This window comes from Oncorhynchus kisutch, linkage group LG26 (assembly GCF_002021735.2).
Source record: "Oncorhynchus kisutch isolate 150728-3 linkage group LG26, Okis_V2, whole genome shotgun sequence".
Taxonomy (NCBI): domain Eukaryota; kingdom Metazoa; phylum Chordata; class Actinopteri; order Salmoniformes; family Salmonidae; genus Oncorhynchus; species Oncorhynchus kisutch.
The window spans coordinates 13,138,198-13,158,567 of NC_034199.2; the positions used below are offsets into that span (position 1 = coordinate 13,138,198).

General features: G+C 42.5%; 2 protein-coding genes across 2 annotated transcripts in view; one reads left to right on the plus strand and one right to left on the minus strand.

Moving 5' to 3' along the window:
• Positions 1–20,370, minus strand: part of csrnp3 (cysteine-serine-rich nuclear protein 3) — a 65,433-nt gene that overhangs the window by 23,897 nt on the left and 21,166 nt on the right. The window lies entirely within an intron of this gene.
• On the plus strand, positions 9,327–18,975 carry LOC109870853 (UDP-glucuronosyltransferase). The gene is made up of 5 exons (XM_020461527.2): positions 9,327–10,353; positions 16,609–16,740; positions 17,832–17,919; positions 18,084–18,303; positions 18,593–18,975. Exons 1-5 carry the CDS (start codon positions 9,475–9,477, stop codon positions 18,876–18,878), a joined length of 1,605 nt encoding a protein of 534 aa, XP_020317116.1. The 5' UTR covers positions 9,327–9,474; the 3' UTR covers positions 18,879–18,975.

Consider the following 20,370-nt stretch of genomic DNA (forward strand, 5'->3'; position numbering starts at 1 on the left):
TTAACAAGGCACACCTGTTAATTGAAATGCATTCCAGGTGACTACCTCACTACCTGGTTGAGAGAATGTCAAGAGTGTGCAAAGCTGTCACAAAGGCAAAGGGTGGCTACTTGGAAGAATCTCAAATAGAAAATATATTTTGATTTGTTTAAAACTTTTTTGGTTACTACATGATTCCATATATGTTATTAACTTCATTTTGAGGTCTTCACTATTATTCTACAAGGTAGAAAATAGTACAAATAAAGAAAAACCCTGGAATGAGTAGGTGTGTACAAACTTTTGACTGGCACTGTATATTGAATTTAAATAGAATTTTAAAACAGAATGCAATATTCATTCAATTCAGTTTCAAATCATTAAATATAAGTTACATTTATGAAAGTAATTATTCAATTTGTGCATTACAATTTCAAAAACATTGAATTCAAATATAATTTCTGTGGACACTTAAATCACTTCATATTCTTCTCTGCCATTTAAATATGAAATTTGAACAGAAACTGAGTGTACAAAACATTATGAACACCTGCTCTTTCCATGACAGACTGATGAGGTGAATCCAGGTGAAAGACATTATCCCTTATTGATGTTACTTGTTAAATCCACTTCAAATCAGTGTAAATGAAGGGGAGAAGACAGGTTTAAAGCCTTGAGACAATTGAGACATGGATTGTGTATGTGCACCATTCAGAGGTTGAATGGGCAAGACAACATACCTTTGAACAAGGTATGGTAGTAGGTGCCAGGTGCACCTGTTTGAGTGTGTCAAGAACTGAAACGCTGCTGGGTTTTTCACACTCAACAGTTTCCTCTGTGTATCAAGAATGGTCCACCACCCAAAGGACATCCAGACAAGTTGTTCCTAATGTTTTGTACACTCAGTGTATATTATCTCAGAATGAAAACATCACGTGTAAGTTTAACCATCTATTAGAAAAGATGCATGGTTTGGTGTTAGGGCAGCTGCTCCTTCAGGATAGTTCAGGGCCAAGGCAAAGCGTCACATAAAGATGATATTATAACTACAGCCAGCTGATTAACTAGGTGTGCGACAGAATGCACCGTTTAAGAGCTCTCAATAGACCAGCTAAGGTCATTCTACCATAAATGACTGAGTATTAGGCCTATGTGTACGTATTAAATATGTGTAGCATGAGCTAATGCAGCCGTATGACTATTTCACATATGACGCACCACCGGGTACCCTCGATGAGGCAAGATGAGCTGTCATCTTGGATCATGAGAATATTCTACATGTGAACACAGCCAACCACCTGCAATATAGATGCACCGCCAGGTGGCCTTGCTAAGCAATATGAGCTGTGCGTGAGAGTTTTCTACGTACGAGCCCAAACAACCACTTGCAAAATAGGTGCAGTGCTGGGTGCCAGCCACCCACCGGAGCTAACAGTGTTATATACTGTATCAGATGCGATGCAGAACAAAAGCAACCTAGTTACTGGACCATATGGATGGCGCAATCATGATCATAATAGTAATTAGTGCCGGAACTCATGTAGGCTCCACGCTCTCAGAGTGAAACATCGTAGGCAGTAGAAGATTATGGCCCATAATCTTGAGGGTCAAGCCGTGACCGATGAGAAGCAACTCCGATGCAGGAGTGTGCAGCCCATAGCTCAGAGCTGACACATAGCGCTGACAAAGGAACCAGAGCAGTGAGGAGTTCCAGGATCTTGTCATTGGTTGCCAGCATCGGTGTTGAACAAGGTAGCATAACATGAAAGAGAGGACAAAGCAATGTTAGTTATTTTTATGACCACCTTGTGTTCCATTGTCAATTCTTCATTGCTGAGTAGAAAAGAACTTTCAATATGTAAGTGTCCATAAAACAATACAATTTGATATAGCATGCAAGACTAAAGGGATGGAACATTTAGTGCAATTCAGACTGAAGATCCCATATAAGCCATCAAACAGACCGCTTCTAGCAAAGGTTAATGTAAACCCAACACCAATGAACTCAAACTTGTGCTACTGAGAGAGGAGAGATACTCCTGATATGCATGCCAGTTGCTTTCCGTAGGAGACAGATGGATTCCTGAGTGAACTACTCGGCTAAGGTTCCTGACAAGGGCGTTTGCAGTGGCCGTGTTACTGTCACACCGGCAGTCATGAGTCAAGACCGCAGTAAAAATCCTCGTGACTGTTGAGTCGCGGTAATCTCCTTTTATGCACACTGGACATGCTTTAGTAGTACCCAACTTACTAACGACCATCGGGTCCTAATGGCCTGGTACTCAGTGCCCTATTGTCTCTTTAACCACTCTGACATCAATGCAAATGCATTCAAAAATCACATTAAAAAAATTCAACTCACCTGTTGTATTCGCCGCATGTGACAAATAAACTTTGATTTGATTTATTTGGATGAACATAAGATTCAACAACTGAGACATAATCTGAACAAGTTCCACAGACATGTGACTAACATAAATGGAATAATGTGTCCCTGAACAAAGGGGGGGGTTCAAAAGTAACAGTCAGTATCTGGTGTGGCCACCAGCTGCATTAAGTACTCCTCATGGACTGCACCAGCTTTGTCAGTTCTTGCTGTGAGATGTTACCCCACTCTTCCACCAAGGCACCTGCGAGTTCCCGGACATTTCTGGGGGGAATGGGCCTAGCCCTCACTCTCCGATCCAATAGGTCCCAGACGTGCTCAACGGGATTAAGATCCGGGCTGTTCGCTGGCCATGGCAGAACACTGACTTTCCCGTCTTGCAGGAAATCAGGCACAGAACGAGCAGTATGGCTGGTGGCATTGTCAAGCTGGAGGGTCATGTCAGGATGAGCCTGCAGGAAGTGTACCCCATGAGGGAGGAGGATGTAACACACAGCATTGAGATTGCCTGCATTGACAACAAGCTCAGTCCAATGATTCTGTGACACACAGCCCCAGACCATGACGGACCCTCCACCTCCAAATCGATCCCGCTCCAGAGTACAGGCCTCAAGTGTAACGCTCATTCCTTCGACGATAAACGCGAATCCGACCATCACCTCTGGTGAGAGAAAACTTTGACTCATCAGTGAAGAGCACTTTTTGCCAGTCCTGTCTGGTCCAGCGACGGTGGGTTTGTGCCCATAGGCAACGTTGTTGCTGGTGATGTCTGGTGAGGACCTGCCTTACAACAGGCCTACAAGCCCTCAGTCCAGCCTCTCTCAGCCTATTGCAGTCAGTCTGAGCACTGATGGAGGGATTGTGCGTTCCTGGTGTAACTCGGGCAGTTGTTGTTGCCATCCTGTACCTGTCCCGCAGGTGTGATGTTCGGATGTACCGATCCTGTGCAGGTGTTGTTACACGTGGTCTGCCACTGCGAGGACGATCAGCTGTCCTTCCTGTCTCCCTGTAGCGCTGTCTTAGGCGTCTCACAGTACAGACATTGCAATTTATTGCCCTGGCCACATCTGCAGTCCTCAGGCCTCCTTGCAGCATGCCTAAGGCACATTCACGCAGATAAGCAGGGACCATGGGCATCTTTCTTTTTGTGTTTTTCAGAGTCGGTAGAAAGGCCTCTTTAGTGTGCTACATTTTAAAAACTGTGACCTTATTTTAAAAATAAAATATTTCACCTTTATTTAACCAGGTAGGCCAGTTGAGAACAAGTTCTCACTTACAACCCCGACCTGGCCAAGATAAAACAAAGAAGTGCGACAAAAAACAACACATAGTTACACATGGGCTAAACAAAAGTACAGTTAATAACACAATAGAAAAATCTATATACAGTTTGTGCAAATCGAGGTAAGGCAATAAATAGGCCATAGTAGTAAAGTAATTACAATTTAGCAAATTAACACTGGAGTGATAGATGTGCAGATGATGAGATGATGTACAAGTAGAAATACTGGTGTGCAAAAGAGCAAAAAAGTAAATAAAAACAATACGGGGATGAGGAAGGTAGTAGGATGGGCTATTTACAGATGGGCTATGTACAGCTGCAGCGATTGGTAAGCTGCTCAGAGAGCTGATGCTTAAAATTAGTGAGGGAGATATAAGTCTCCAACTTCAGCAATTTTTACAATTTGTTCGTTTTTAAGAATTATCATTGAAATACAGGGTCCTGAAAAAGGGACGTTTCTGTTTTTGCTGAATTTAGTATCCTGCTTTTAAAACACCTCACTGTGATGATCAAATTAAAGTTGGAAGTGTCAACAGCAGGTTGAAGCTAGTGTAAAACATGGTCGTTGTGGATGTTGTTTCAAAGCCTAACAAAAATAAATGGAGAGTGCTTTCTAAGGTGATGATTAATTCATAACACCCATATGCATTTTCAAACTTATGCATATGCCTATTTTTTTTAACCTTTTGTTCTTATTCACAATGACGGCCTAGGAACAGTGGGTTAACTGCCTTGTTTAGGGGCAGAACGACAGATTTTTACCTTGTCAGCTTGGGGATTCGATCTAGCATCCTTTGGGTTACTGGCCCAACGAAATCCAAGATGGCGTAGCAGTCAGACGTCTTTGTCTTGTCGTGTCCCGTGTATATATCTTTTAATATATTTTTTCTTTGCATATTATTTTTTTCTTAACCTCAACTTCAACATAATCTCCCGCAATCAGCCTCACCCAATGTGGTATGGATCTGCTATTTTCTTTACTTTTGAACCGGACCCCCAACAGAAGCTAGCCAGCTAACTAGCTGGTAGTCAGCTAGCCACTGCTAGTGGTCATCAGCTAACCTTAGCCCGGACAACTCTTGCCAGTCTGCTGAGCGAGATTCAAACCAGAGCATATCAGACTTATTTTTATCCATATCGCCAGATTCCTACCGCAAGCTCTGGACCTTTTCACCTGGATCACCGCAGCTAGTTAGCTGCTATCAGAGTGGCCACTCTGATAACGTCTCTGTCCTGAAGCAAGCATTAATTAGCCTGGAGCTAGCCTTTGCTAGGCCCATCTCCTGGCTAGCTGAAGAGGACCATCGGCCAATTTCTTAGGCCACTATACCTTTTACTACACGGAGCCCTGCTGATCCATCACGACTGGTCTGCCGACATAACTACACGAGGGGGCTACAACAGACTAATTCCGTCACTACGTCCCTCTAAGGCCCTTCTGCTAGCTTGCTATCCCCGGCCCGCTCTGCATCGCCGTGTCTCCAGCCACACTAGCTACTCACTGGACCCCTATGGTCACTCGGCTACGCATGCCTCTCCCTAATATGTCAATATGCCTTGTCCATTGCTGTTTTGGTTAGTGATTATTGCCTTATTTCACTGTAGAGCCTCTAGCCCTGCTCAATACGCCTTAGCTAACCCTTTAGTTCCACCTCCCACACATGCAGTGGCCTCAAATGGTTTAAATTATGTATCTAGAGACAATATCTCTCTCATCGTCTCTCAATGCATAGGTTTCCCTCCACTGTATTCACATCCTACCATACCTTTGGCTGTACATTATGCCTTGAATCTATTCTACCGGGCCCAGAAACCTGCTCCTTTTACTCTCTGTTCTGAACGTACTAGACGACCAGTTCTTACAGCCTTTAGCCGTACCCTTATCCTACTCCTCCTCTGTTCCTCTGGTGATGTAGAGGTTAATCTAGGCCGTGCAATCTGCAGTGCCTAACTCCACTCTCATTCCCCAGGCGCTCTCATTTGTTGACTTCTGTAACTGTAAAAGCCTTGGTTTCACTCCTCTTTCTATTCTGGTTAGAGCCAGTTTACACTGTTCTGTGAAGGGAGTAGTACACAGCGTTGTACGAAATCTTCAGTTTCTTGGCAATTTCTCGCATGGAATAGCCTTCATTTCTCAGAACAAGAATAGACTGACAAGTTTCAGAACAATTGCCAATTACTTAAAAATCATGCAATGTGATTTTCTGGATTTTTGTTTTAGATTCCGTCTCTCACAGTTGAAGTGTACCTATGATAAAAAATTACAGACCTCTACATGATTTGTAAGTAGGAAAACCTGCAAAATCGGCAGTATATCAAATACTTGTTCTCTCCACTGTATATAGCAAGTGTCAAAATCATTACATTCAGGGCCGAGTGTCTGTGGGTTTTTGCTCCTCCATTGTACTTGACTGATGAATTAAGGTCACTAATTACTAAAGAACTCCCCTCACCTGGTTGTCTAGGTCTTAATTGAAAGGAAAAAACAAATGCCAGCAAACACTAGGCCCTCCTTGGAATGACTTTGACACCCCTTATAAATAGAATACATGTTTTATATCTGTGTCCATATTGTCCATTACCTTCTGGTAGAGACACCATATGGTTTAAGAGAAAATAGACTAATTCATGAAAAATGCATCTATTCAACAATGGCATTTTTAATTAACGCTGCAACTCTTCCAACTATTGACTTTTCACAACAGATAGCAGTTTGACACCAAAACATTAAAAACAAATAAATATTGACATAGCAAAATAAATTTAAAAAAGTGTGTAAATTTTTTTTTGTATGATATTTCATGCTGAAACCCTCATATTAAACACCAATGGTATTCATTTAGTTGATTGTTATATTTAAGATAATGTTTTGCAGCTGTCATTCAATTTTTTTAAATTATTTTATATATTTTATACGTGATAAGGCCACACAGAGGGCTAGAGATAATTACAGACACCTGTGATATGTCTTGTGATAGATCCTTGAACGATACCAAAATTCTGGTAGTTTACTGGTAAACTTCTAAAGTTTTCAGTAATATACCCTCCCTTTGCAACCCTAGTTACGCCTAATATGGCAATTCATATTTTTGTTAACTTACATCTCAAAGCCATGCATTCAAGAAGCCTTTACCTGGTGTACACATATTTCTCTGTCCTCAGTTTGATTGAAGCCCTCAATCTGTATATATATTTTTAACCTTTTTTACCTTTTACCTGATTAGCTACAAGTATAACGCAATGAAATATCTCATTCTTACAAAAAATGTATGTATAGGCAAAAAAAACATTTTCGGGCCTTCCTCTGACACGCCTGGTAGAGAGATCCTGGATGGCAGGGAGCTCAACCCTAGTGGTATACTGGGCTGTACGCACTACCCTCTGTAGCGCCTTGCGATCGGATGCCAAACAGTTGCCTTACCTACGCCTCCTGAAGGGGAGGAGGCATTGTCGTGCCGTCTTCACGACTGTGTTGACATGTGTGCACCATGATAGTTCCATAGTGATGTGGACAATGAGGAACTTGAATCTCTCAACCTGTTCGATAACAGTCCCGTCGATATGGATGGGGGGCATGTTCGGCACTCCCGTTGCCTGTAGTCCACGATCAGCTCCTTTTCCTTGCTGACGTTGAGGGAAAGGTTGTTGTCCCGGCACTACACTGTCAGGTCTCTGAACTCCTCCCTATAGGGTGTCTTATCATCATCAGTGGTCAGGCCTTCCACCGTTGTGTCGTCTGCAAACACACAGTCCTGGGTGAATGGGGAGTACAGGAGGGGCCTTCGTGTTGAGAGTCAGCATGGCAGATGTGTTGTTGCCTCACCACCTGGAGACAACCCATTATGAAGTACAGGATCCAGTTGCAGAGGGAGGTGTTTAATCCCAGGGTCCTTAGTTTAGTGATGAGTTTGGAGGGCACAATGATGTTCAATGATGAGCTTAAGTCAATGAACAGCATTCTCACGTAGGTGTAACTTTTGTCCAGGTGGTAAAGGGCAATGTGGAGGGCAATAGAGATTGCGTCATCTGTGGATCTGTTGAGAAGGTATGCGAATCGGAGTGTGTACAGGGTGTTTAGGATGATGGTGTTGATGTGAGCTATGGCCAGCCTTTGAAAGCATTTCATAGCTACATATGTGATTGCTACAGGGAAATAATCATTTAAACAGGTTACATTGGCATTTATGGGCACAGGGACTGTTTCTGCTTGAAACTTATTACAGACTGGGTCAGGAAGAGGTTGAAAATGTCAGTGAAGACACTTGCCTGCTGGTCAGCGCATGGTCTGAGTACCCGTCCTGGTAATCCAGGCCCTGCGGCCTTGTGAATGTTAACCTGTTTAAAAGGTCTTACTCACATCAGCTACAGCCATCAGAAACAGTTGGTGCCCTCATGCATAGTTCAGTGTTGCTAGCCTCGAATCGGACAAAGACGATATTTAGCTCTGACGAGGTCCAGTGTGCGTGGAGATTTGCGCACGACTGAGAGCGTAAGTTTGCGTGTCAGTGTTTTTTGGTGGGAGAAGAAAGGGGAGGAGCTGAAGGTAATGGTCAAGATTCCTCACAAAATATGAGAATACTTTGAGCTTTAGTGTATAACTCAAAGGTTAGAAAACCACCATGACTCCTCCCAGAGCAGGGTTAATAGTGTAACTATGACTTGCATGTTGCATGCTCTGTATCAAATCAAATTTTATTGGTCACATACACATGGTTAGCAGATGTTAATGCGAGTGTAGCGACATGCTTCTGCTTCTAGTTCCGACAGTGCAGTAATATCGAACAAGTAATCTAACAAATTCACAACGACTACCTTATACACACAAATGTAAAGGGATGAATAAGAATATGTACATATAAATATATGGATGAGCGATGGCCGTACGGCATAGGCAAGATGCAGTAGATGGTATAGAATACAGTATATCCATATGAGATGAGTAATGTAGGATATGTAAACATTATTAAAGTGGCGTTATTTAAGGTGACTAGTGATAACTTTATTAAATCCATTTATTAAAGTGGCCAGAGGTTTGAGTCTGTATGTTGGCAGCAGCCTCTATGTTAGTGATGGCTGTTAAACAGTCTGATGGCCTTGAGATAGAAGCTGTTTTTCAGTCTCTCGGGCCCAGCTTTGTTGCACGTGTACTGACATCCTTCTGGATGATAGCGGGGTGAACAGGCAGTGGCTCAGGTGATTGTTGTCCTTGATGATCTTTTTAGCCTTCCTGTGATATCGGGTTACCTTTCGTGTTACTTTTCTTTTCCAATGTCTTGCTGATCAATGGGAAGTTAATAAATAACTGACAACATTTTTTGTAGAACTAAGAACAATTCAACTTATAACAATATGAGTACTATTGGAAAGAAGTGTTTTTTTGTTGCTTCCTTTTAAATTAGCAATGCTTACTTGTTAGTAGTAAATCCAACTATTCATCAGTATCGCTGTAATACTTTTGCATTATAATTCACTAGCCAGTATCCAGCTAATCTCAGCACCCAGAACCAACTCAGCTACTCTATACTGTATGTTAAGGCTGTCACATTGAGATTACTAGCGAGCTAATCCTCTCCATCTCTCAATTGCCCTAAGGAATCATTAACCTGAACCATTCAGCCTGCAGTTAGACTTTGGTCCACAGGAAGGACTGACTAGGGTTATATAACAGCCTGCTTGCACATGCAGACCCAGACCTAGCAGGGATACACATACTCCCACAGTTTAGTCTGAGGTCTAGCCACCTCTCAGTAGCACTCAGTGCCAGACCTCGGGGAGTTAGTGTCCTTCTCACAACACAGCTTGTGTAACTGAAAAGAGAGGCAGAGGCATGGGCTGGGGGAAAAGTGTTCCTGTGGTTAAGCAGGGGCTGGGGCTGTTGGTTCTGCTGTGCTGCCTAGCCCTGTGTCCAAGGCCCATCCAGGGGGACAAGGTCCTGGTGATGCCTGTAGAAGGGAGCCACTGGCTGAGTATGAAGCTTCTGGTGAAGGAGCTTGCGGCCAGGGGCCATGAGATGGTGGTGCTGGTCCCTGAGACATCCATCCTCATCAAGAGCTCTGACTACCACAGGACTGAGATCTTTAGGGTCCCCTTCAGCAAGGCACAGCTGGACAAGAACATTGACAAATTGAAGGACGAGATGTTCCGCAAGACCCCAAAGGTAACGGACATATTTATGAACGTGCAGGGCCTGATTGACTTCACCGACATGCAGGTGAAAGGCTGTGAGGGTCTTCTGTATGACAAGCCCCTGATGCAGCGACTGAGAGGAGAAGGGTTCAAGATGATGCTGACCGACCCCTTCCTACCCTGTGGATCCATCATCGCTGAGTCCTTCAACATTCCAGCGGTGTACTTCTTGAAGGGGATCCCCTGTGGGATGGAGGATAGGGCTGCCCAGTGCCCCAATCCCCCATCCTACGTACCACGCTTCTTCTCCGGCAACACTGACCACATGGACTTCCTAGGGAGAGTTAAGAACATGCTCATGTACGGTCTGGAGAGCTACCTGTGCACAGTAATGTTTGCTAGCTTTGACGAGTTAGCCAGTAGGTACCTGGAGAAGGACATGACGTACAGGGAACTGCTGGGTCATGGGGCGATCTGGCTGCTGAGGTATGACTACGCCTTTGAGTATCCCAAACCCACAATGCCTAACATGGTCCACATTGGAGGCATCAACTGTGGTAAAAGAGATCCACTTCCAGAGGTAAATCTCTTATAAATACTTCAACTGTGCAGAGCTGTGCAACCTATATCTTATATGGGTCCAGAAACGTTTACGGTACACGTGTCAAACTAATTCCACAGATGGCCAAGTGTCTGCAGGTTTTCGCTCCACCCTTGTACTTGATTGATGAATTAAGGTCACAAATTAGTAAGGAACTCCCCTCACCTGGTTGTCTTGGTCTTAATTGAAAGGATAAACCAAGAGCCCGCAGACACTCGGCTCTCCCTGGAATTAGTTTGACACCCCTGCCTTAATGGATAGATTCACTGCAGCGGCAGTTGTACCACATCAGACATTCCTCAAGGATAAATTTCGGACATTTTAACTTAAATTTAATTTCAAGCTATCAAATTCTTCTCTTACTTTCTAATTTGGGACCACTTCTCTTTTCAAGATCGTTATGTTTTGACAGACTGAGATTACTTTCTCCTCTGAAGCCCGAATGTTGTAAAACAGTCAGAAATATTCTATTGGGTGTTTAAAAGGGACAGTCAATCAGACTGTTGGGTGTTGTCCCACAACCCAGATGTTGTGTTTACCTGCCTGTCAGACACTCAGCTAGCGGCAAGCTGTAACCTGATCTCTGTTTCCTCCATAGGGACTGACTGGACACAGCTCTCTGTTTATCTACCGACTAGCTTCTCCTCACATTTATACAGCCCACATTCCACTAGCTCTCATTAATGGGACTAGCGAAGCAAACGTCCTCATTCAAAATCTTGTCATACTTCTTCTTCTTCTCATTTGGAACGTTACTCCTCCTACACTGTTTAAGCTAGAAATATAATTAAAACTTTAAAAACATGCAGATCGGTCTTTTACACTATCAAAATATATTCTACGGATCTAACTATACAGCTGTTTTAGTAACTGCATTAACACATTTTACCCCATTTTACCCCCAAAACAACTGACCCCTTCCCCAACAAGTCGGACAAAATTTCTACTACCAATTCAAAGTTACAGCTGTTTATCGGAGTTTAAAGGGACAAAAAAGTAGCTTGCTAACAGCTTTCTCATGTCTCATCATTGAGCAGCCCAAACAGACCCGTTGCTATGGACACTCACATATGCAGAGGAGCACATGGTGAAGCTTTGGCAAAAATTATGACAATCACAACTACTGACCACAACCACACAACTAGTCAACACACAACTACTGACCACAACAGCACAACTACAGACCATACTCACAACCACAATCACACAACTAGTGGCCACAACATCTGACCACAATTACTGACCACAACCACACTGACACAACTAATGAACCACACAACTAATGACCACAACCATAAAACTACTGACCACTACTACTGAACACAACTATTGACCACAACTAATGAACCACATAACTACTTACCTAAACTACTGACTAAAACTACTGACCCCTACTTACCACAACCACACAACTACTGACCATTTTCATACTGTAGGGTCCAAAGAATCTGCAACACAACCACTGACCACACAACTACTGACCACAACTACTGCTCTGGTCCCCACTAGCTCTGGTCCAGCTCTGTTCCTGGGCATTGCTACCTAGCTCTGGTTCGCATATAATACCTACCAGCAATAATTGTAACTCTTGAACCGTTCAAGCTAGAGACACCAAACCGTAGCCTAAAACATTCTAATCATCACATCATCTTTCAACTAAAATCAAACTTCATTTACACTGAATGTTTTACAAAAGTAAATTGTGCACCTGTTTTATCTGAAACCCACTGGGCTGTGGCCACTATTATCTAACAGAAGAACTGAGGGGCCCTATTGTGTTCTAGTTCCAACCCTACAAACCTCAGGAAGGGAAACTACTCTGCAGGGTTTGTTTTGTGGGGTTAGGGTTGGAGTTAGGGTTAGCTGTGATTGTTATAGGATTTATTATGCCTTTGTCTTCTATGAATACAGGGTGTGTTATCAGAGAATGGGCTCCTTTCACAACTTCATCTTCCCTCCTTCAGTCAATATTTTGCTAACCAGACCAAAGACTGTTCTAACACTCAAGAATTGCTCAACATTAATGCTGAATGTCACTCTCTGAACTACCCTCCAATCTGTTTCTTCTCTAAAGACTGTGTTCAGCTAGTGAAACCTGAGCCAGGAACAGCATTGATGTGCCTCAAATGGTACCATACTTCCCATACAGTGAACTACTTTTGACCAGAGCCCTCTGGGCCCTGGTCAAAAATAATGCACTACATAGGTAATAGGGTGCCATTTGGGACATAGCACAGTTCTTTCCCCCTGGACTGTGGCCACTATAATCTAACAGAAGAACTGAGTAGCCCTATTGTGTTCTAGTTCCAACTAGTTGGACAAGTGTCCAAAAAGTTGGACACATTCTGAAATGGACCTGGGGCTTTCCCAACCTGGACCAGATGTACATAAATACAATTTAAAATATATAGAGACCCGTTCCCAACAGACCCGAGGACAGCTAGACCCATTCCATATAGACAGATCCAGACACGTTCCAATCCCTGTGAGGGAAGCAGCAGAAATGTCATTTTTTATTATAAGGACCTGATAAAGCGCGATAGGCTCAGTGTTGCCAACTTAGAGATTTTGTCGATATTTAGCGAGGTTTTAGAACCCTCCAGTGACTTTTATTGGTAAAAGATTCTGGCGAAAAATTCAACTACTTACAGGCTGCCTTTGGGGAGTTTTGACACCGAGGGTTTCTATGGTTTTGATAGCGTTTAGCTACTTTTTCCATTCAATTCATCCGTAAATGAGAGTGGGAGGAGCTGAGAAGTTCAAGAGGCGGTGGTGTGCAGCGGCAGAGGGGACTAAAACACTATGTCGGGGACCGCAGCTGTGTTGTCGCGACAATGGCAAAACATCATCTAGCGACTTCTAGCGACAAATCAAGGAGCCAATAGCATATCTCACTGAAAAATAGTTGGCAACACTGGAGGGATGGAGAGAGAGGTACCGCTTGAGCAGGCAGGAGAGGGGCAGTTCTGTGAGTGAGTGAACATGAAGAAAGGAGGGAGAGACAGCACCAACCATGCCGACTCGCACTATAGTAGACTAAGAGACCATTTGTGCTTGAACCAAAAATATGGTCGGAGGCTCCATATGGATGGTGTGATGCAATGCGGAGCCTTCGGAGGCACGCAGAGGGCAAATTGAGCTCCATATTGCATTGCCTTGCGCCTCTCAAATGTTGTAATAATGCAGAGGGCTCCGTGTAGCTCCGCATTGACATGATTGGTTGACGGTAGGTGAGGGCGGGAGATCCTGTATAAAAAAAATTATATAAAAACCATATCACCGCGATCACACCTATAGCGCGTTGTTGCACAAAATGGTACGCAGCATCATCTGGATACATGTGCAACAAAAGTTCAACATGCAGACGTCAGATTGACCACGCAGTGCCTTTAACATGCTGACCAAACTGGATCCGCGCACGCGTCTGCATGTTGATTTTATCTATCCCCACCAGAAATGTTCATGTCACGCAGGTTACAATACCAACACCAATTGTGAACCAACTATATTAATTTTGGAACAGATCGAAACACACATTAAACATTCATGGACATTTGTAAACCGTTTCAGGAAACTCAAACTCAAAACGTTTTTGGGGGCAGAAATGACTTCTTGAATAAGTCTTTTGGGGGGCAGAAATGCCTTCTGCAACTTTCATGTGCCTTAATAACAAACTTGTATGCCATCTGTAAATACAAATACAATTGTTAAATAACAAGCCCAGTTGGTTAAGCCACAGAAAAAGGCAGCAACCATCCCACTACCCATGATTGTCTGAGATAATAAGTGGGCTGGACATTCCGAGAGATGAGTTTGGATTGGTCAGCCATATTGCATGCTTCTGTCTATTTGAGCTGGTCAGCTTATGTAGGGAATCCTGTCTAACGATGCATTTTTTTATGTATTGCGTAGTAAAATGTAACAAAGACTCGACTATGCAAGCATCCATTTCAATAGAACGTCACTGCAACAACTGTTTCATAGCACTCTCGTCTGAGTGTGCCAGAGCACAGAATAGTTGATGAATTTAGGAGCGCTCAACACTGGTTGAATATGGCCGCTGTCAGTAAACGTCGGCAAAAAAGCGTAATTAAATTGTTGCCAGGGGCACACTTATAGTCACCAACTCTTTGGATAACATGAAAACAGCCTAACCAGCTCTGCTACGGCGAGTAAAATGGAGTTTGGGTGGGGGTTAAAGCTTAAGATGATTCTTAAAGCTATGGCATTGCACACAGTCAGTGTAACCCAGAGTGACTAGACAGAACAACGGGACAAGCAAGCTGTACAAACAAAACAGAAATGACACAGGACATCTTATTGAATGGAAGGGGTTGCAGTCTGCCGTGAAGCGTTCATCCATGTATACGGGTAAGAGTCTAGCTACAGTTTCAGATATTATATGTTTCTAATTTTGTCAGAAAGTTGTTTTCATTGAAAGTTAAAGCTTAGAGTTAGCTAGCTAGCTGCCATTAGATGGCCAGCTCTCTAGCTAGCATTACGTTTATGATCTGTGTGTAGTAATGTTATCTCAGAATGCCATTTCGCATTGCTAGTTATAGCCTAATGTTAGCTAGCTAACTAGCTAACATTGAACCTGTTTGGTTAGCTTTAGCTAGCTATGACAATCGGTTTTTATTGTTAGTACTCTATGGATTGGGATATGTTGGTATATTTTTTAGCTAGCTAGCTACATGTCTGAACAAAAGACCAAGTTAAAGTTTACTGTTAGCTAGATAGCTGACATTAGATTGCTGGATTGATAGCTAACATTATGTTTATGATCTATGTGTAGTAATGTTATCTGGGAATGTCATCTTCACCAGATGATTACATGACCAATCAAGTTAGCCAGGTGAGTCTGACAGTGATTACAGCTATCTATTGTATAATAATGCCAAAATATTTGTATCTGGAATTTGTCTTTCAGCATCAGTAGAACAAGCCTGACTCTCCTCCACCAAATAATGTACTTTTTACCCCATACATTTTCCCTTACACCCAAAAGTTGTCTTTACATGTTGACAGGAAAATTGTCCAATTCACACACTTATCAAGAGAACATCCCTGGTCATCCCTACTGCATCTGATCTGGCAGACTCACTAAACACAAATGCTTCATTTGAAAATTATGTCTGAGTTGTTGAAGTGTGGCCCTGGCTATCCGTCAATAAAAAATAATAATTGTGCCGTCAGGTTTACTTAATCTAAGGAATTTGAAATGATTTATACTTTTACTTTTGATACTTAAGTACATTTTACCAATTCTATTTACTTTTGATACTGAAGTATTTTTTAAAACAAACACCTTTAGACGTTTACTCAAGTAGTATTTTATTGGGTGAGTAGTAGTACTTTTACTTGAGTCATTTTCTATTAAGGTATCTTTACTTTTACTCAAGTATGACAATGTAGTACTTTTTACACCACTTTTTGTGACTGTGAGTTATAGCATTTATTTCACATGACCTATCAATTTAGACAATTGTGTCTGGGTAAGCGACATCTAATATTTATTAAATATTTTTATCTGGACACTTTCTGTTTATCTGGAATTTTTCCTTATTGTAGGCTATTACTTTTACCACTTTTAGTCTTAATCTTTACTACACTACTCACTGTTTATCACATGACCTCACATGTGAATCCTTAAAGAGATGGTTGGGGCTGGCTTAAGCGGGTGTGAACAATGCTAAACGGGTGAAGACAAAGAGGAGCTCTCCAGTAGGTACCAAAACATTCAAAATGCCATTTTCTCAAAAGTGAGTTCACAAGTTGATCAACTTTCAAAGCAGAATTACTTTCCCATTGTTCCTCAAAAACTTAGTGAAGTTATGAGTCTCTACTTTTATCCAATGTAAAAAAAAAAAATACTACACAATTTCAAATTTTGCTACATAAGACCGATTTTGAGCCGGTAAGTCACATTTTAGCTAGCTTGCTGTTGCTAACTAATTTGTCCTAGGAAATAAACATTGGGTTGTTTACCTGAAATGCATATGGTTCTTTTGACTTATGACCAACAACAACAAACTACACGTACCACACTCCACTCCCGTGAAAAACAAGAGCAGCAGCATAAATGAGCAAATTTCTCTCTCTTTACTTGCAATACTTGATATGTGGTTGAATGCAATGACTGTAAGTCACTCTGGATAAGAGCGTCTGCTAGATGACGAAAATGTAAATGAACAATTTTCTTGTTAACTAACCCTTCCCACCGTGCCTCAACAGGATCTGCAGGAGTTTGTGGATGAGTCAGGAGAGGATGGCTTCGTGGTCTTCAGCCTGGGCTCTATGGTCTCTCAGATGCCGGAGGAGAAAGCCAAGCAGTTTTTTGATGCCTTCAGCAGGATCCCTCAGAGGGTAAGGACACCTCGAATATGTCCCAAATGGCAAAAAGTAACCCTTTCTGACCAACACAATCTTTACAGTCTCTACGTCTTCTGTAAATATCAATATATTTTTCTGAATCTTAAAGATATAATTTCTCACTCACAGTTGAGATATCAGTGTTTGAAGAAGCACAGTACTATGCATGTTAAGCATGTAGGCCTAATCTCCAATCCACTATTACATGCTGACCAAATCGCTCGCGCCTGTGCCATCGCACACGTGTTGATTTTGTACATCCACACCAGACATGATCAAGACACGCAGGTTGAAATATCAAAATTCTGAACCAACTATATTAATTTGGAGACACGCCGAAAAGCATTAAACATTTATGGCAATTTAGCTTGCTGTTGCTAGCTAATTTGTCCTGGAATATAAACATTGGGTTGTTATTTTACCTGAAATGCACATGGTCCTCTACTCAGACAATTAATCCACTGATAAAACGGTAAACCAAATTTGTTTCTCGTCATCTCTCCTCCTTCCTTCAGGCTTCTTTTTCTTCTTTGGACTTTATATGGTAGTTGGCAGCCAACTTTACAGTGAATTACTACAACAGACTGGAGTGTGGACGTCAGTTCATCTTTCAATCACCCACGTGGGTATATGCTCCTAAAAGCCAATGAGGAGATTTGAGACACAGGACTTGCAGCGCGTTGAGCGTCACAAATAGAACCAATTTTTATTTTATCACCTGTCGCGAGCGACTGTGCAATGATTGAATAACATGTATGTGTAAATGTATTTTGCAACGCTCGTGCACGCGACATGTCTGATCAGCATGTTAGTCTAAATTAAAAACAAGTCCTTTAATTACGTGGAGTTTCAATGGCTTTTGCATATTCTCCATTCTTCATATACTATGTCAAGTATCATGGCAAGCTGCAGTTCTATGTTGTTCAGTTTGTGTGGAAATATACACTGGAGCTATGCCTTAAAACAATCCAGACACATTTATATCCCACTACAAACTGGTGTGCCTTTACCACTATATCCAGAACTGGCAGATGATTCTATATGACTTGATTAGGAAGGTAAGCTGTTGTTCTCTGTGTTTTCAGGTGGTGTGGAGGTACACAGGAGTAGTGCCTAAAAACGCTACAGCCAACGTCAGATTGATGAAGTGGCTTCCTCAGAATGAGCTGCTGGGTTAGTTTAGTCTCTCAGTTATAATGAAAACCACCTGGGTTACAGAAGTTACAGATGGGTACTCTGAGTAAACACAACATGCTACTTTGTTGCCATTGTGAAAGAGAAGCAATAGCTTCTTCTTCTTCATGGTTTCATGCTCTGTTATATGTTCCATGTTCTAGGCCACCCCAGGGTCAAGGCCTTTATAACCCACGGAGGAACCCACGGTACCTATGAGGGGATCTGTAATGGCGTTCCCATGGTGATGCTGCCGTTGTTCGCTGAACAGGGTGACAACGTACACCGCATGGCAGTGAGGGGTGTCGGGGAGGTGCTCAACTTGTTTGATATCACCTCAGAAAAACTGGTGGAGGCTCTCAACAAGGTCATCAACGACAAGAGGTTAGACATCATGTTATATAATACTAGGAGATACTATGAACTCAAGTAGCAGTGCAAACAGTATAGAGACCAAATCCTAACTTGAGATCTACACGCACATATTGAGTTTCAGTGCAAATATAATTTTGTCAGCCATGCATGATTTACATGAAAGTCTGAGTTCCTCATTAGAATTCAGCCCAAGGTGAATATTGCATTGTGTAGTGTGACACAGTGGTTCCTATATTAGCAGTCATGAGTTGTCTATGAGGAGATTGTAAATCCTGTTGTATTTGTCCTTTCTCCCCAGTTACAAGGAGAAGATGATGAAGCTGTCAGCGGTGCATAAGGACCGTCCCATCGAGCCCCTGGACCTGGCCGTGTTCTGGTCAGAGTTTGTGATGCGTCACGGCGGAGCGGAACACCTGAGACCTGCCGCTCACGACCTCAACTGGATCCAGTACCACAGTCTGGACGTGTTCACTCTGCTACTCACTATAGTTCTCATTGTTGTCATCGTCACCGTTAAATGCTGCATAGTCTGCTTCCGCAAGTGCTGTGGAACGAAGAGGTCTATGAAGAAGAAGAGTGCATAGCCGTGGGAAGTAGGGGTGCTGAAGGTGCTGCAGCACCCCTGGTGGTGGGATGGTAAAATTGTAAGAATAAGATAAAACAATTGTAAAAAAAAAAAAATCTGTTGCCTTATTGATATAAATGATCATGGGATTGGGGTAGGGGAGAGAGAAAAAAAAACATGGGATATTTATATATGGACCCCATGCATGGAGAGCTCTCAGCTCCGTTTTGTAAACGGTAAGCTCATGATATGCTCTTATCTACTCAATTGTGGAGGTTTGGAGTTGGACACACGCTCTGCTGTACGATAAGACAGTTTAGTTTGAGTTGAGTCGGGTCTCTCATTCTCCCCTCTCCCACAGTAGGCGCGTGAATTTCTAGTTTGGGGAAGCATATTTTCACCATGAAAATGCACCTTTTGGTAAAGCATTCCATGGAACTATCTGTCATCGCATTTGTGGACTTATGTAAGATATTCCTAATGTGATGAGTAGATTGGATAGTCAATTTAGGCTAATAATATAACTCAAATCGCTATAAAAAAATACTGCAGTATTCAATGCATGAGTGTGTAGTGGCAAAGATAAGGTCTAGGCTATATCAGATACATTTCTTCTCTTTTCTTTCCGTGTGTATAGACACGTCATGCTTTTCTAATACACCTTATATGACTGGAGACATTAGCAGAATTTATTTTTTAATACGACAAAAATCATAGGGTAGTATAGGCCTATAGGCTACTACTGACAGTTATAACAGATCAATACCAACGACCTTGTCTACAACCATCTCATCTAGGCCTATGAAAAGGGGAGACACACATTTTACAATATGATGTTCATCTAACCTGGAGGAGGAAATTATTGTCCAAGAGGCACAGCCCAATGATAAAGAGTGGATAGGCAACACTACAGTCCCTGGTTCAAATCCAGGCTGAATCAGACCCGCCCGTGATTGGGAGTCCCATAGGGAGGTGCACAATTGGCCCAGTGTCTTCCGGGTTTGGCCGGGGTAGGCCGTCATTGTAAATGAGAATTTGTTCTTAACGGACTTGCCTAGTTAAATAAATATGGACAATACTCTACGCTGGTGCCAATAAGATGCAGATGCACAGACCTTTGACTCCCTTCACATCTTCCTCGTGTTTAGCTGATAGGAGTGGAACCCAGTAGGCTCGTCTGCTGCAATTCGTGGCAAGGATCAACAAGTTGTGTGTTCCGAGATGGTGTTCTGCACACCACTGTTGAACTGCACCGTTATTTGTCTGTTTGTGGCTCGGCCCGCCTATTAGCTTGCACGATTCCATTCTCCTTCGACCTCTCCTATCAACTGGATGTTTTCTGTTTGTCGCACCATTCTAGGTAAACTCTAGACACTGTCGTGCGTGAAAAGCCCAGGAGGCAAGCAATTTCTGAGATACTAGATCTGGCACACCTGGCACCGACAATCATACCACGCTCAAAGTCCATTAAGTCACTCGTTTTGCCCATTCTAACATTCAATCGAGCAGTA